The sequence below is a fragment of the Mizuhopecten yessoensis genome, unplaced genomic scaffold, assembly GCF_002113885.1.
Source record: "Mizuhopecten yessoensis strain PY_sf001 unplaced genomic scaffold, ASM211388v2 scaffold2255, whole genome shotgun sequence".
Lineage (NCBI taxonomy): Eukaryota > Metazoa > Mollusca > Bivalvia > Pectinida > Pectinidae > Mizuhopecten > Mizuhopecten yessoensis.
In genome coordinates, this window is record NW_018404455.1 from 191,320 (window position 1) to 210,167 (window position 18,848).

General features: G+C 37.2%; 1 protein-coding gene across 5 annotated transcripts in view; it reads right to left on the reverse strand.

Moving 5' to 3' along the window:
* Window positions 1-1,087: 1,087 nt before the first annotated feature.
* Window positions 1,088-18,848, reverse strand: part of LOC110445387 — a 34,423-nt gene continuing 16,662 nt past the window's right edge. For 3 of the 5 annotated variants that reach the window (XM_021489967.1, XM_021489970.1, XM_021489969.1), the window contains one exon: window positions 1,088-2,792. In XM_021489967.1, the coding sequence (XP_021345642.1) occupies window positions 1,394-2,792 (1,399 nt within the window). In that variant the 3' untranslated portion in view covers window positions 1,088-1,393. Of the gene's footprint in view, window positions 2,793-7,560; window positions 7,585-18,848 lie in introns of all 5 variants that reach the window. The other 2 variants (XM_021489968.1, XM_021489966.1) reach the window with 1 other exon arrangement.

The following is an 18,848-nucleotide window of genomic DNA, read 5'->3' on the forward strand; positions in this document are numbered from 1 at the left end:
GTCATTTCATGTAATTCTGTTCAATGAATTGGATATTTGTGCGACAGGAATCCTCTTAATAAAGTATTACTACGCTGTATTTGTAACTACTGAATGATGAAAAGGGGAAGTGTTCATTTCTTGTGAATCAAACGGAAGCCCATCAAAATTCAATTAATACCGCGTACACATTAACAGATCCCGAGGTGAGTCGACTGCTTTTATGCTGTTTTATCTTAACCAACAGAAGATTAATACTGGTATATGAGACAATGATTATAACAAGTTACAACATCTAATAATAAGTATATCGATGAATATTTATATCGTAAACTCTTTCACCTGGTTTAATTAATGAGAACACTGTATTATAGTTTTGTTTTTGAAAGGGTGTAGAAACATGGTTCTGCTCGTTAAGAAAAATAGAATTGATTTATTAACAGAAACAATGTTAATACATATGACCATTGGTTCGCAACAATTTAAAAAATCAAAAAAAAATCCAGTACAACTTCTTCAAAACACATCACCTAGCAACAGGGAAATGAAATCGAATGTTTCTTTTCAGGACTATAAAGTACGAAAGTTTTGCGAGTAATTAATTTTAAAGAAACAAATGGCCATGAAATAATTTTGTCACACATTCACTATCAAATACACATTGCTTACACATTCTTGTGATTTCGTAATATTGGCGAGACTTTATTTGACTAATGAACCCAGCTATCGTTCTACTATATATGATGTAATGCATGACAAATATAGGATACTTTTGATGTGTAAACACTTCTATGCTGTACTTTGCTGACGCACCAAACGATAAATCCAAGTAGTCTTTCCCTCATCCTCGATATCCAGGGGTTACGCTCACTTTCGCTCTCTGCACCCCTGGAATATGTCATAGCAAAATTGAAGGCACAAAGATGTCTGTTTGACTGGTCTCAGGTAAAAAAACCCACCTTACCAATCGCTAGGCTGATACCTGTCCTTTGGGGATTACAAAGGAGAGACGCCCGACTTCAAAGCCTGTTAACTTTTACCTTTACGTGACCGCGAGATTCTTTTGATGTACATCAAAGGATCGAACTAGTTTTCTTGTCTCATCAACAAGGCGGCGCACACCGAGCCTTCAATGGATATCGAGGATGTCTCCCCTCGGGTCACGGCTTTTCCGCATTTTATTGAGGTCTACCAACCTTTTCAAAATCTCATTTCTGGATATCACAGATGAACTTTTGAACCGCTTCATATACATTTTGTTAATTCGTACAGCACAGTCATCTGATTTGATTAACAAATACAATATTTGAAACAAATGAGAGAAAACTAGTATTGTAAGGAGAACGACATGCATAGCACAACGCACGTGTATGCATTCCGACCACCATTTTGAAGGTCACTCGAAAAGTCGCATTCACTCGGAAACCTGTCTAACACTTTTCTTTTTATTGTGCGTCCTATGTTTGAGCGGTAAGCGGCCTTCCCCTCGATGACTCGGTGACGCAGTGTTCATGGTGTCCTCAGTATCTGTACTGTCCTCTCTCGCGTCATCAAGGTCGCGTTTATACTTGATATGTATACGGATTTTCATCCCCGGCGTCTGTTCGTACTGATCCGTCGTCTGATCCTCCTCGTTCTCATCGTCCTCCTCCCTGGCTTTTTCGTCAGTGTCTGGCTCCGCTTCATGGCCATGGAACCCCGGAATCTCCCCCTCCTCTGACGCCTCAGCCCCACCCTCGTAATCCGTTCTGTGGGTATTGCACGTTGAGTCTGCCTCCTCGATTACACTATGCTTACGGTTACCAGGAAAATTTGAACCGTTTCTTTTATTCCTTCTATTCCGAATCTCATTTTCCCGTAATACACGGTAATCTGAAATTGTCAGTTGCTGTTCGGCACCAGGACGCTTTTGGCCCTTGCCAGTGATTCTAGGTAGTTTGTCATACACATTGAGTTCTGGTTTCCGGTTCGTATGCTGCCATTGAGTCGTTTCGGGTGTGTTAGCACTTTGATTTTTATGGTTGATAATATTACTATATTGTTGATTGTCCTCAAAGTCCTTCGTGGGCGAGATATGCGTGGTGAGTTGTGTGGTCGTAACTAGAGTCGGGGGTGGATACCGGACCACGGATTCCGGCTCGTTGTGTTTTTGAACAGACGTGATTGCTAGCAAATCAGGCGCGGTGAGGTCCACTTCCTCTTTTGTTAAACCGTTCATTGGGGGAAGACGTTGGTTCTTTTTAAGAATATTCTGTCCTGACAGACAAGTAGAATTCACAAAATGAAGATGTTTTTTCAAGTCATAAATCCTACGATATCGTTTTTGGTATTCTATTTCATTATAAGCATGTTGTTTTCCAACTCTTTCTGGAGTGTCAAGCAGATCGTCAGACGATCGGCTGAATTTCCTGTCTTTGGTGTGTGAGTTTGTCTTTGACAACATAGAAGTCTGTGATGTTTTCGTGTCCGTACTGGACTGTTTAGTATAATCCGTGCTCACAGACACTAACGACTCACTCCCTCCAGTTACCGACTCCGTAGTTTCCATGTTTTCCTCTGCATCTCGCAAACGATGGCGTTTTTGGCGCCTTTTTCGTGTCCCATCAAAGGTGGGCGACATCATTTGACGGGGCGAAACACGTTGATTTTCGTGAACCGGTTTGGTCTTCATCCAGGAGTGGACCTGGCGGTCGATGTCCTTTTTCCATTGGTCAGTGTTGAGGTGGACACCGGTCTTTCCCCGTCCGGGCATGCCCATCGTGGATTTAGTGTTGCTATATCCGCCCAGCTCTTCGTTCAGAAAGGTCACCTGCCTGCAATACACACAAAGCAGTCAGAAACATATTTTCAAAAAGTCTTAAATGATCAACAAGTTGTCAGAAACAGGCAACAAAAAGATGCAGTGTAATACTCGCTAGTGTTAGCCCAAGTGAGAGTGTCACCTAGTTACAGTTACCCTTCCAGTTGTCATGGTACCCACCTCTCACTGATACGTTTCATGTGTAACGAGGACAACTGTTGGAAGTATTTCGGGAACTTTCGCTTTAGAAATAACACAAGGAGTTCAGCTCATAATTTGTAAATACTTCCAAAGAACTTATGTTATTGCAGATGTAATGTAACTGAACAATTGAACGCTATCAACATTTCCAAAATAAGACAAGGAATAAAATCTACTACCTGTATAATAACCTTACACAATTTGAAACTTTTTCGTCATGACACAAGGAGTAGAAGAGTCTCCCTAAATTTTATTTTGAAAATGTTTAATCAAATTAAATAAAGCTATTTTGAACTACGGTTAAGATGAATGTAAATTCAGTGATGCCATTCTTTGCGCATTATTTAAATAAATCCTAAATTTGAGTCCCGTTCTTGCATCTTTCAAAGTTTACCCTACAAAGTGCCTTATATAAAGCGCACAAGACTTCTGTTGCATTTCAAAATCACAAAAATCACACAACCCCTGGCTTCACTCCTGTAAAATATGACCTTATCAGTGCTTCCCTACTTCTGAAGCAAAACAATCAGTAACTGACGATTATTATTTATATCTGATAAACCAAAAAGGCTTACAATCACCATTTTACTTTAAGCAAGAAGATAATCACCCCAATGTGCATATGAATGAATAAATAAAGGGTGATATGTACATGACGTCTGTGCAAAGAGCATTAAAGGCAGACGTAAATAGGTGGGTCTTTATATCATTCTTGAATTTGGCCAGGGTGTTTGACTTTCTAATGGCAGATGGTAAGCTATTCCACAACGTGTCCGAACCCCTCCCAAAGCACCTGTTTCCATATGCAACACCATGCTTAATCGTCAACATATTGTTAGAGTCGATACAGCAAACTAACAACGGTATTAAAACAGTACTTCATATTGGTGGCCATTATAGTAATACGTGCTTGACCCTTGGGAGAGAAATGGTCCATTTGTCTGAGTTGTTATCGACATCCTTAGAGGTGACAGGTACCTGTGGTGTCACGGACACGGACAGTACCCGAGTCCACACCTGATTTGGTTAGTTACCGCTTGATCACAACAACACTGGTAGGTCCTGATAAGTCAACACCTTAATTAAATCTAAAAGTGATCGAACCTTACAGAAAACGACAGTCCTGGCTAGAACAGTTAGATAATGATAATTATAGAAAATTACTTTATTTACTAGCCTCTGTACCGAACACTTCTAAACAAAAAAAGTGTCAATGTTTTTTGAGTTGCTAGTCCACTTAACTTACACTTAGTCGTAGTGCTCACATGAACTAAAATAAAGGAAGCGTTGTGTTGAATCGAATTTTGTCAACACAACTAATATGATATAATACCAATCTTTCAAAAGTATGTTATTTTGTGATTTCAATTTAATGTTAACTGCAAAAAAAAAACATTCGAAAAATAAATCTAGGTAAGCATACATGGACTTTGCACCCTGTGTAATGTATCAAAGGCTAAATGTTTCACGATCGATATAATTATTTTCGAAATGACACATTTGTTATTGACAGCTTGCGAGTAGATAAATCGATAACGATTGCTCTTGACTTAAGTCTAACAGCAGAAAGCAATTAATTATCCTGCAACGTTAAACAATTATTTCTCTCTATACCTTGACAAGAAATAATAACTTCTCCCTATGTTTAGAGTCAAAATAATTACTTCTTCCTATCATATAACGTTAGCAAAATGTCTTCCCCTCTGCATATAACATAACATCTATATGGTTAAACATGGATTACTGATTTCTCCCTGTTCTACATCACTGAACAACGACTTTTATGTTTAGTGATGACCTTTTTCCTATCCCGTACTACAAATATTTTATAAACATACCATATATTGTTAATCATGGACGTTGTGGTATTATATACTGTCAAATAATTGTTCTTCCCTAACGCTTAAGATTTATATCGATCATATAACATTGAACAAGGGGTTCTCCCCGTCACAGAAAGCTTCACATATCGCTATAGATACCTATTTCTCCCTTCCATACAAAGATAGACGTAACCCAAAGGTGACTGCACCTTAAAAACTTTGTAACAGATTCAGTTTGCCAAAAATGAATTAAACTGCATCATACAACTGTTTCTTTATAATCTATACAATATCTTCCTACTACATCTGGTTATAATCTATATAAGATCTTCCTATTACATCATACAACTGTTTCTTTATAATATATATAAGATCTTCCTACTACATCATACATCTGTTTCTTTATAATCTATATAAGATCTTACTACTACATCATACAACTGTTTCTTTATAATATATATAAGATCTTACTACTACATTATACAACTGTTTCTTTATAATCTATATAAGGTCTTCCTACTACATCTGGTTATAATCTATATAAGATCTTACTACTACATCATACAACTGTTTCTTTATAATATATATAAGATCTTCCTACTACATCATACATCTGTTTCTTTATAATCTATATAAGATCTTACTACTACATCATACAACTGTTTCTTTATAATCTATACAATATCTTCCTACTACATCTGGTTATAATCTATATAAGATCTTCCTACTACATTATACATCTGTTTCTTTATAATCTATAGAAGATCTTCCTACTACATCTGGTTATAATCTATATAAGATCTCCCTACTACATCATACAACTGTTTCTTTATAATCTATTAGATCTTCCTACTATGTCATACAGCTGTTTCTTTATAATCTATTAGATCTTCCTACTATGTCATACAGCTGTTTCTTTATAATCTATATAAGATCTTACTACTACATCATACAACTGTTTCTTTATAATATATATAAGATCTTCCTACTACATCATACAGCTGTTTCTTTATAGTCTATATAAGATCTTCCTACTACATCTGGATATAATCTATATAAGATCTCCCTACTACATCATACAACTGTTTCTTTATAATCTATTAGATCTTCCTACTATGTCATACAGCTGTTTCTTTATAGTGTATATAAGATCTTCCTACTACATCTGGTTATTATCTATATAAGATCTTCCTACTACATCTGGATATAATCTATATAAGATCTCCCTACTACATCATACAACTGTTTCTTTATAATATATATAAGATCTTCCTACTACATCATACAGCTGTTTCTTTATAGTCTAGATAAGATCTTCCTACTACATCATACAGCTGTTTCTTTATAGTCTAGATAAGATCTTCCTACTACATCATACAGCTGTTTCTTTATAATCTATTTAGGATCTCCCTACTACATCTGGTTATTATCTATATAAGCTCTTCCTACTACATCTGGTTATAATCTATATAAGATCTTCCTATTACATCTGGTTATAATCTATATAAGATCTTCCTACTTCATCATACAGCTGTTTCTTTATAATCTATATAAGATCTTCCTACTACATCATACAGCTGTTTCTTTATAGTCTATATAAGATCTTCCTACTACATCATACAGCTGTCTCTTTATAGTCTATATAAGATCTTCCTACTACATCATACAACTGTTTCTTTATAATCTATTAGATCTTCCTACTATGTCATACAGCTGTTTCTTTATAGTCTATATAAGATCTTCCTACTACATCATACAACTGTTTCTTTATAATCTATTAGATCTTCCTACTATGTCATACAGCTGTTTCTTTATAATCTATATTAGATCTTCCTACCACATCTGGTTAACATTTAACTCCTTAATGAAGGTTTGCAAAAACCTTTTTTTTCACTGCAAAGTTAATGATGCAAAAATAATAATCCGTTTGTTTATTACGATAGGGGTTTCAACTAGAAAGGCATCTGGAATATAGCTCCAGGTACCAATGTCAAGGCAAGACCAAATATTTTGCTTTTTATGATAGCACATGGTTTCATGCTATTGGGATTTGAACTTAATTTTATCCTAAAATTTCAAGAATAATATGATACTGACAAACATAATACAATTGTTGACGAATTAGTTGCAGATAACGCATTGATAACACTCGTATGTAAGGCGCCGTTTTAGGTCCCCAGTTGTTAATCACATATAAATTTGAAAAAATCAGTGTTGACTTCCCCAAGGTGTTAGCTCACATCTTATAGACAAAATAGAATAAAGTATTCGTGAATATTTTATGGCACCTTCAAAAACAGCATGTCGACGCAACTAAAATATTGAAAAGCATATAGTACTCGCTATTATAGGCGTACAACACCGACATAGTCACGAGATACACTAGGTTCGTAAGACAGACCCGTAGTGGTGTCTATTGTTGATGTGTAAACATATTATATTTCTATATTTTTGGACACTGAAAGCTTATGATATTTTCATTTTCAAATAAAGATTGCAGTTGCAGTTATAAAAAAAATATCTGTTTGTAGCAAAAAATATAAGTGACTGAACATATTTCATTCATTTCAATGGAGAATACATATATTAAGGTACACATTTGGTACATACACACGAGTTAGTGAACCGTTTTCTCCAGTATTGTGTATAGAGTATAATTCTGACCAACACCAATGCTCTCACCACCAAGCAGCCCCTTTCCTGGTATATATATATAATTTGTCACATTAGTCGACACTGTAAACAATGATTACTAACCTTGAATCAGCGAAAGTCCTTTCCCTGAGAAATAGCGAGAATATTTATATAACTTTTACCTTGTCAATATAATAATGAACGCTTTCATGAACTTAGCTAGTTTTGACTTTAGAGTATAGGGTATTGCACACACTTATTGCGTCACAATGCGTTGTACACGCATGGAATATACCCGTATACGTCATGCGTCTTCATATTATTATACCGGAAACGGTGTAGTGATCTTCATATTATTATACCGAAAACGGTGTAGTCATCTTCATATTATTATACCGGAAACGGTGTAGTGATCCTCAACACTTCTCCCTTTGAATTCGTAAGTTGGTCAGCGTTAATGAAAATGAGTAAACATGCAGAGAAAACGTACGAAAAAGTGCCGTGTACTAAGAAACATCCTTCCACCACACCTGAATGTGACCAAAATTGAGTTATTTAAAACGTCAGACTTACCAAGTTGTGGCCCCCGTACGTAGCAATGATCATAATACAATCGAACACCAAGTCACAACCTAGCCTGGCGTTACCTGTCACTGAACTCAGCCCCGTATTGACTTTATCCAAAACTCGTTACATTGGACAAACAAGAAAGTTTGATTAAGAATCGACTAATTCTGGGTTATCGACGGGCAGAAAACCCGGATATCAGTGTGTGTAAGCTTGCTCGAGAAATTAACGGTCGAGTTGGAAGTCAAATGGCGAAATAATTATTTATCAGTACTAACGGAGGTGTGTACATTTTTAATAAAGAACGACGACCGAGCAAAGCAACCCCAGTCACCTACCTAGACAGTATGTTGTATACAGTATGGAAACCCGTACAGGGTAATATCAATAGTGGTAGACTCACTATAGAATTCCCACTTTGTAGACATGGCTTTGCGAGGACGATTATGACATGATTCAATACATAAGTATATGATAAAAAAGAAGTTACGCTTTGAGAAGGCCCTACTTGGAGTCTGCATGCGTCTAAGGCAAAAACTCTGGGCTGGGTAGCCTTCACGATTATGAGAGTTTGGCAACACCTCCCATTAAGCTACACACAGAATGTTCGCCACTGTGTGGAAGAAAATGGGTTCACTCCCCAGACCGTGACAATCCGAAATACTTAAACATTGTAGTTGTTTATTCCTGCATTTCGAATAATGGCAACAAATGCTTCAGCAGTTGCCAGTATACTGTGCCCGGGTGGAGGACCGTGCTGGGGGTCTTATGTATGATATTTTAGTGAAGAAGCACTCTAAATTCGGCACCAGATCGGTTCCTGCTGTCACAAGGGATGGACAACAGACCGCCTCCAGCACATACTGATTCTCTACACACATGGAGACACGACCTTAAAGGGCCATGGCTGTTAATGACGCTCAACAAAACTAACCGAACCGAACCTATTGACAGTGATGTGATCGTGTATGTCATATTGTAGGTAATTTCATCTTTTGGAGGAAGAAATGGGGTGCTAGTTGCAAGGGACATTAACTTTCCACTGGTCTACAGGAGGAATTGAGGTGCTAGTTGTAAGGGACATTAACTTTCAATTGGTCTACGGGAAGAATTGGGGTGCTAGTTGTAAGGGACGTTAACTTTCCACTGGTCTACGGGAAGAATTGAGGTGCTAGATGTAAGGGACATTAACTTTACACTGGTCTACGGGAAGAATTGGGGTGCTAGTTGTAAGGGACATTAACTTCCCACTGGTCTACGGGAAGAATTGGGGTGCTAGTTGTAAGGGACATTAACTTCCCACTGGTCTACGGGAAGAATTGGGGTGCTAGTTGTAAGGGACATTAACTTCCCACTGGTCTACGGGAAGAATTGGGGTGCTAGTTGTAAGGGACATTAACTTCCCACTGGTCTACGGGAAGAATTGGGGTGCTAGTTGTAAGGGACATTAACTTCCCACTGGTCTACGGGAAGAATTGGGGTGCTAGTTGTAAGGGACATTAACTTCCCACTGGTCTACGGGAAGAATTGGGGTGCTAGTTGTAAGGGACATTAACTTCCCACTGGTCTACGGGAAGAATTGGGGTGCTAGTTGTAAGGGACATTAACTTCCCACTGGTCTACGGGAAGAATTGGGGTGCTAGTTGTAAGGGACATTAACTTCCCACTGGTCTACGGGAAGAATTGGGGTGCTAGTTGTAAGGGACATTAACTTCCCACTGGTCTACGGGAAGAATTGGGGTGCTAGTTGTAAGGGACATTAACTTCCCACTGGTCTACGGGAAGAATTGGGGTGCTAGTTGTAAGGGACATTAACTTCCCACTGGTCTACGGGAAGAATTGGGGTGCTAGTTGTAAGGGACATTAACTTCCCACTGGTCTACGGGAAGAATTGGGGTGCTAGTTGTAAGGGACATTAACTTCCCACTGGTCTACGGGAAGAATTGGGGTGCTAGTTGTAAGGGACATTAACTTCCCACTGGTCTACGGGAAGAATTGGGGTGCTAGTTGTAAGGGACATTAACTTCCCACTGGTCTACGGGAAGAATTGGGGTGCTAGTTGTAAGGGACATTAACTTCCCACTGGTCTACGGGAAGAATTGGGGTGCTAGTTGTAAGGGACATTAACTTCCCACTGGTCTACGGGAAGAATTGGGGTGCTAGTTGTAAGGGACATTAACTTCCCACTGGTCTACGGGAAGAATTGGGGTGCTAGTTGTAAGGGACATTAACTTCCCACTGGTCTACGGGAAGAATTGGGGTGCTAGTTGTAAGGGACATTAACTTCCCACTGGTCTACGGGAAGAATTGGGGTGCTAGTTGTAAGGGACATTAACTTCCCACTGGTCTACGGGAAGAATTGGGGTGCTAGTTGTAAGGGACATTAACTTCCCACTGGTCTACGGGAAGAATTGGGGTGCTAGTTGTAAGGGACATTAACTTCCCACTGGTCTACGGGAAGAATTGGGGTGCTAGTTGTAAGGGACATTAACTTCCCACTGGTCTACGGGAAGAATTGGGGTGCTAGTTGTAAGGGACATTAACTTCCCACTGGTCTACGGGAAGAATTGAGGTGCTAGTTGTAAGGGACATTAACTTCCCACTGGTCTACGGGAAGAATTGAGGTGCTAGTTGTAAGGGACATTAACTTTCCACTGGTCTACGGGAAGAATTGAGGTGCTAGTTGTAAGGGACATTAACTTTCCACTGGTCTACGGGAAGAATTGAGGTGCTAGTTGTAAGGGACATTAACTTTCCACTGGTCTACGGGAAGAATTGAGGTGCTAGTTGTAAGGGACATTAACTTTCCACTGATCTACGGGAAGAATTGAGGTGCTAGTTGTAAGGGACATTAACTTTACACTGGTCTACGGGAAGAATTGAGGTGCTAGTTGTAAGGGACATTAACTTCCCACTGATCTACGGGAAGAATTGGGGTGCTAGGTGTAAGGGACATTAACTTCCCACTGGTCTACGGGAAGAATTGGGGTGCTAGATGTAAGGGACGTTAACTTTCCACTGGTCTACGGCCGGGTTCTGTCACTTCCTGTGCGGGTTTCCGTATTTTATGAGATAACAATCTCATTCTTTTCCGGTCATGTTTATTTCATTTTCATTGGTGTCACGTTACACAAAGCATGAGACCTATAAGGTAAAAACACCTCTATATTTTACGCAAGATCAATTGTCAAGATTTGTATTACCCTCAGTAGTCAATATCTGTGCTTTGTAGCCAGCATAGTTAGCTTAACATCATATTATTGTCACTTATATAACTGACAGTTTGATAATTATTTATTTTGAAACAAATTTTGCAGGTGTTCATATTACCATCACTTTAAAATACAAGAGAGGGAGACTTGTTTGTGTGGTAGTTTGCAAAACGGAGTGGAAAATAAATCATTTCTGTAAGCCATATTTAAAGCATACATTTAAAGGTTTTATAAAATCACCTTACGACCATGACATTAAACGCTATTTCACGCTATTTTATTACCTGGTGTTTTTAATAAAAAGCATTAGCTCTTTAAATACCCGAGATTTAATTAACTTTTATAATGCACACGGAACAGAACGGAGCAAAGTTTCAAAGTGAAGATCGCTCGTTAACAGATACTTGTCATGATATTAAAGTGTTCTGTTTACTACTGAGCAATGCTAAGTAAAGCATGTGGATCAAATGAGGCGACACATGTGGGACTACCTGCAGAAAACGTGGTTTACACCTGAATCTTCCTTTCGACCACAAAACACAGCAACAATTCATCTGCTGCCCCCTGTACCCTCTATCTCTTTAACCTAAGCTGGTTCGGTTTTACTAGCGCGTCTGGTGTTTGACCGTTGTCAGAGTAATAGGACCGGGTTAATTGTCATCCTGCAAAACCTCGAACAGGCATGGAATCCTGATGAACTTCAAGTTCAAAATAAATGCCCTCAGTTTTTCCGATGTCATGAGAATGCAAAATACAAAATTAAAAGCAATAGACTTATTTCAATATAGCAATAAATACTGCTGAATATGTATTATAGATATATGGCTATGGCCTGTCTGTCAGGAGACAATATGTATTATAGATATATGGCTATGGCCTGTCTGTCAGGAGACAATATGTATTATAGATATATGGCTATGGCCTGTCTGTCAGGAGACAATATGTATTATAGATATATGGCTATGGCCTGTCTGTCAGGAGACAATATGTATTATAGATATATGGCTATGGCCTGTCTGTCAGGAGACAATATGTATTATAGATATATGGCTATGGCCTGTCTGTCAGGAGACAATATGTATTATAGATATATGGCTATGGCCTGTCTGTCAGGAGACAATATGTATTATAGATATATGGCTATGGCCTGTCTGTCAGGAGACAATATGTATTATAGATATATGGCTATGGCCTGTCTGTCAGGAGACAATATGTATTATAGATATATGGCTATGGCCTGTCTGTCAGGAGACAATATGTATTATAGATATATGGCTATGGCCTGTCTGTCAGGAGACAATATGTATTATAGATATATGGCTATGGCCTGTCTGTCAGGAGACAATATGTATTATAGATATATGGCTATGGCCTGTCTGTCAGGAGACAATATGTATTATAGATATATGGCTATGGCCTGTCTGTCAGGAGACAATATGTATTATAGATATATGGCTATGGCCTGTCTGTCAGGAGACAATATGTATTATAGATATATGGCTATGGCCTGTCTGTCAGGAGACAATATGTATTATAGATATATGGCTATGGCCTGTCTGTCAGGAGACAATATGTATTATAGATATATGGCTATGGCCTGTCTGTCAGGAGACAATATGTATTATAGATATATGGCTATGGCCTGTCTGTCAGGAGACAATATGTATTATAGATATATGGCTATGGCCTGTCTGTCAGGAGACAATATGTATTATAGATATATGGCTATGGCCTGTCTGTCAGGAGACAATATGTATTATAGATATATGGCTATGGCCTGTCTGTCAGGAGACAATATGTATTATAGATATATGGCTATGGCCTGTCTGTCAGGAGACAATATGTATTATAGATATATGGCTATGGCCTGTCTGTCAGGAGACAATATGTATTATAGATATATGGCTATGGCCTGTCTGTCAGGAGACAATATGTATTATAGATATATGGCTATGGCCTGTCTGTCAGGAGACAATATGTATTATAGATATATGGCTATGGCCTGTCTGTCAGGAGACAATATGTATTATAGATATATGGCTATGGCCTGTCTGTCAGGAGACAATATGTATTATAGATATATGGCTATGGCCTGTCTGTCAGGAGACAATATGTATTATAGATATATGGCTATGGCCTGTCTGTCAGGAGACAATATGTATTATAGATATATGGCTATGGCCTGTCTGTCAGGAGACAATATGTATTATAGATATATGGCTATGGCCTGTCTGTCAGGAGACAATATGTATTATAGATATATGGCTATGGCCTGTCTGTCAGGAGACAATATGTATTATAGATATATGGCTATGGCCTGTCTGTCAGGAGACAATATGTATTATAGATATATGGCTATGGCCTGTCTGTCAGGAGACAATATGTATTATAGATATATGGCTATGGCCTGTCTGTCAGGAGACAATATGTATTATAGATATATGGCTATGGCCTGTCTGTCAGGAGACAATATGCATTATAGATATATAGCTATGGCCTGTCTGTCAGGAGACAATATGTATTATAGATATACGGCTATGGCCTGTCTGTCAGGAGACAATAGGTATTATAGATATACGGCTATGGCCTGTATGTCAGGAGACAATATGTATTATAGATATATGGCTATGTCCTGTCTGTCAGGAGACAATATGTATTATAGATATATAGCTATGGCCTGTCTGTCAGGAGACAATATGTATTATAGATATACGGCTATGGCCTGTCTGTCAGGAGACAATAGGTATTATAGATATACGGCTATGGCCTGTATGTCAGGAGACAATATGTATTATAGATATATGGCTATGTCCTGTCTGTCAGGAGACAATATGTATTATAGATATATAGCTATGGCCTGTCTGTCAGGAGACAATATGTATTATAGATATACGGCTATGGCCTGTATGTCAGGAGACAATATGTATTATAGATATATGGCTATGAGTTGTCTCTCAGGGGACAATGCCAATTTCCTCCTAAGTGTAGATAAATCAGAAAAATAAACAGTCTGGACAAACGTTGTTTTTATTAAATATTAACGAGAACAGTTATTATAGAAACAAACTGATTGTTTAAACCCGATCCCTACCTAGTCCTCAACCCATTATCGGCTTTCGTGTTTACACTTCAGAGTAGAATTTGTATGCTATGAAAACAATCGAGTTTAACGTATTTATACAGTCCTACTATATTTCTGTACGAGACTAACACTGACTGGTTTTATATACTGCGGTAAAGGGATCGTTATGTGCTGAAATCCAACTGTATGTCTGGCCATTTGAGGTGTATCCAAATTGGACTTTTGATTCAGAGCTGTACTTATATAGTACAACTAGGGATACTTTTATTACTGCAGTTAATATTGTTTTGATTGATTAGGCATGTCACTGTGAGGTTGCAAGAGTGTAACGAAAAGTAAACTTGTTATCCTGCACAAATGCACACGAAAACAACCAAAACTTGGTTAAAATTAATCTAAAAAATAAATGACCTTTATTAAAAATTCGAATTAACTTATTTACCAGCAAGCTCGAAGCGACATTTACTTGATGATTTCTCGGTGAGATGTAAACGCCCTCACAGGCTCAGTGTCATTAATTTAATATTTAAACCTGACAAAGAACTTAGGATTTTTTATCTTAAGAACGTGTCGGTGTTTGAACTGACATACCGTATCTTGAGAATTTGATATTTGGATAAAATAAAAACTTGACAAGAGAAACATTTATTGTCAAGACATTGTGTTTCTAAAATATCGTATATCCCTTTAAATCAATAAAATGTGTATTATCAGCAACAATTCAAATCGATGCTGTCATGTTTTACCGCACTTAAAGGTGACAGTAGATAACACCGCCTCTAAATATGTGTAACCTGCATTCTCACACTACAACCGACATACGCTTCAACAAAGAAGTACAACAGGCTGCAGCAATACAAAAATCGCAATCTCGCCTATCACCCACCAACAACAACAAAACACTATAAGTTAACGAATGGTCCGAGTAACAGATATATATATATATATATAAGACGGTATGAAACATATATAATTCATAATAAGATGCAAAAAACCCAGCGCCAAGAATTTATAAAACATTAATGAATTAAGACGCAACGAACTGTAAGGAGAGCTAGACACCAGAATTTAAGGGAAGGCAACATGAACTACACTGAAGGCGGAACAAGCTGGGTGATCCGGAAAGTCAAACGTTATCTGCACCACATTTGGTAACCGGCATCATGTCTTCTGTCAAGTCAATGAAAGTACGTACTAATGTACTTATAGAAGAATACATTTTTATTGTGGAGTTCCAGGAATTCCGTTGGTGTAGACTCAATTCCCGCTGGTAGAAAATAGAGAATGACTCGTTACCTTTGCCATGTAGTCTTTCTGGCAAGGTTTACGCATGAAACTTTATAAAAATCAATAGTACACATGCACAAAATAGTCATACTTTACAACCAGAAAACATGTTTTATGATTAATTGCCAAGTACCTCAAACCTCTTCAAACATGAAATGTCATGATTTTTATATTTTCTAGTGCTTTTGATATTCGAGTTACGATTGTAACATGTGGTAATTGATATATTTTGTTGCCAAAAAATATAACCCAAATATCATTTGAAACTAATTAAAGAGTAAGATCACTTGTTAAAATCGTAGACAAATATTCTCCATGTGGTGCCGTTTCATCTGTAAGGCAATATAGCCCTTCATAGTGTGCTTGTCGGAGTTCAATGTTTGCCAAACTCTTGACATCATGGCGTATGGACCTGTCACGTGATATCGTAATTACAACATTAACAACTGCAGTCTTTATCGTGTGTACATCTCGAGAGAGGCTTTTAAGTGTTTGTCAATCATCACTGAATGACCCTTGAATTGAAATGATTTGTAACTATTCACTGTATGGAATACGTATACGATGACAGGTGTAATGTAGAGATTCGTTTTCAATAGAAACCTCGTTTAAAATAAACTTTTAAAATGCCGTGGATATAGAAAGTACAATCAACAGAATCCATTACAAATACATTTCTCATAGATATCCATGAACTAATTTATTATAACTCCGTAAATGTCTTGGCTCAACAACTGACCTACAGTATACCACTTCATGATCACAAGAGGCGACCAGAGTTAGGATCCCTTCAGATTGTTTTCCGTGTGTTCTCCCTCTGGGACACCGAATAGGCCGCAACTAGTCAACTGCCGCAATTCCACAACACGGTTTTGAATTTTTCACTTTGTTAACAGTCATCTTACGACAACAAAGAGACAATGCTATACAAAACAGTTCCTTTTTAAGGTTTTTACTATTATTAATTGTCTTGTTTCAAATTATTATGCCAATGTTAATAACCATAGTAATTCAGTTTAATATCAGAAAAAATAACACCGGTACTAGGAATAAAAACAATCATTATCTCATATTGGAGGGATAATGCAATAAGTTTTGAAATGTGCAAGTTTATGCTGTAATACTCGCTTTTAAATTTAACTAAATACCGTCCAAAACATAAACGGAAAGCGTCAACCTACGAGCACCTGATTGCTTGGGTAAAGTAATGTACAAAGTACACTAAGATGTGTCTTAAAAGATAAGTAAATAGTGAGCATCCTGGATAATTCCATTATTGGTAAATGTGAGAATTCTGTCCTGCCTGATAACTTACGATTAATTGTACGACACTTCTGATCAAATAGGTAAATATCAATTTAGAATTAAAGAGTATGCGACATCCTCTTTAATAAACCCGGGAGTCTTGAGAATCTTCAGATTAAAATTTCAAAATACTATCTACTATAGTACCTGTTTCCTGCTATAACATTCCGTCATCGAGTTTTCAATTACTGATCCATCGTTATTTAAAATCCAACCCGTCTGTTGTTTTACACCACCTTCTTTAAGGATGTACTCTTCTGAGGTTTCAATCACGTTCAAGTCTCGTTTTGATCTGGTGTAATGGGTTTTTGTAATATTTAACAAATTACGATCAAATTTATTAGCAAACACGCACCTGCAAAACATGTCAAAAAACTAAATGCCTTTTGTTTGTAGAACATTTTTTTACAAGGATTTAAAACAATTACCAATTCGGCGGCCATTTTGAAAATGTGTATTAATGTGTATTTCTTGCGCTTCAAAAAAGGCCAAAATTTCACCTTTTTTGACACTAGATTGATCACTTAAATTGTCATTGTGTCGCCATTTTTAATTGTAGCAGGTTCAATTTTGCTGTACAACTTTATAATGTTCAATATTATAAAAATGATATGCAAGAAACTCGAAAATTATACATTATTGATATTTTTTTACGTATTTAGTGTTACTGAAGCACTTTTGATTTTTGACCCCGAAAAAGGTAAAAAATAACACAAATGATAATGGGACAAAAAAGAGGCACACTGACCGCCCATTTTTGTAGATGATTTAGAAAGAGAAACACATTTTCATTTAATTCATTAAATATTAAAAAAATGTTTAATACCAGAACTTTTTCTATCAAGCGTTTAATCTGCAAAAAAATGGTAAAAAATGAGTATTTTTTCATTAAAAAATAGGGGGTAGGGGTAACTAAAATCGAATACTGAGTTAAAAGCATAAGATTAAGAAATTTTACTTCCATAAATTAAAAGAAAATAATATTTTCATCAACTCTACAAACATTCATACATATCTGAAAACACACTTGGAAGAAATTGTATGAATTTGTTCTGCAAATGGTCAAAACCCATAAAATCACCTAAACTCACATGTTGTGTTAAATTGGTATCTTTGACCGATCATAGCACAAAAACGAATACACGGACATATAAGAACAAAAGTTTAATACAGGAAATTTTTGACTTCTCAAAGGTGTACATCCTTAAGAACTCTGTGCATTTAATATACAATCGGTTTTGCATTCACTAAAAGTCGATTTAACCGATTATATCGCATACATCAACCTCGAGGGACCGGTCGTATTTGTCACCATATCTGATCAAGGATTACTGATACAAACAAGGAACACCTCCGCTTTTGACGTCAGGTACATTCATATAAAGCATTAGAAAATACGGGTGTTTTCTGTGTACTGTTTTCATACTAGGTGCCATCATATAATTCATCATTTCACCCAATGTTCATGGTTCGATGATAAACTACATATGATCCCCTTTCACGTTCGAATACAATGTAACGTAATGTAGTATATATTTGTCAAACGTAACACTTGAACATCACATATTTTATATCGATTATAACGGGTCAAAGCATCGAAAGTGGATCGTATTTGATGATGAAGTATATTACAGTCTCTGTATTGTAAGTTAAAGGTATGGTGTTACGCATGACATCAATTTCCCCCATTAATAACGCTTCGGCGAAAGTTACCCCCCAGGGCTCGCAAGTGTCTGACAACATGCTTTTGTAGCAAGCACATGTACTTAATCAGTGTTCATGTGAAAGTGACCTACCTTTATCAGTTATTGAAATACGCTACAATTTCTATCTAACATGCTACAATTAAATGAGAGTTAAAGTGGCCTACGGCTCTCAGATAGCCATTTAATTGTGCAGTGCCAATAGGACTGTGTCAGAATGAAAGTTATAGCACTTACGTGTAATTGTAACAGTAG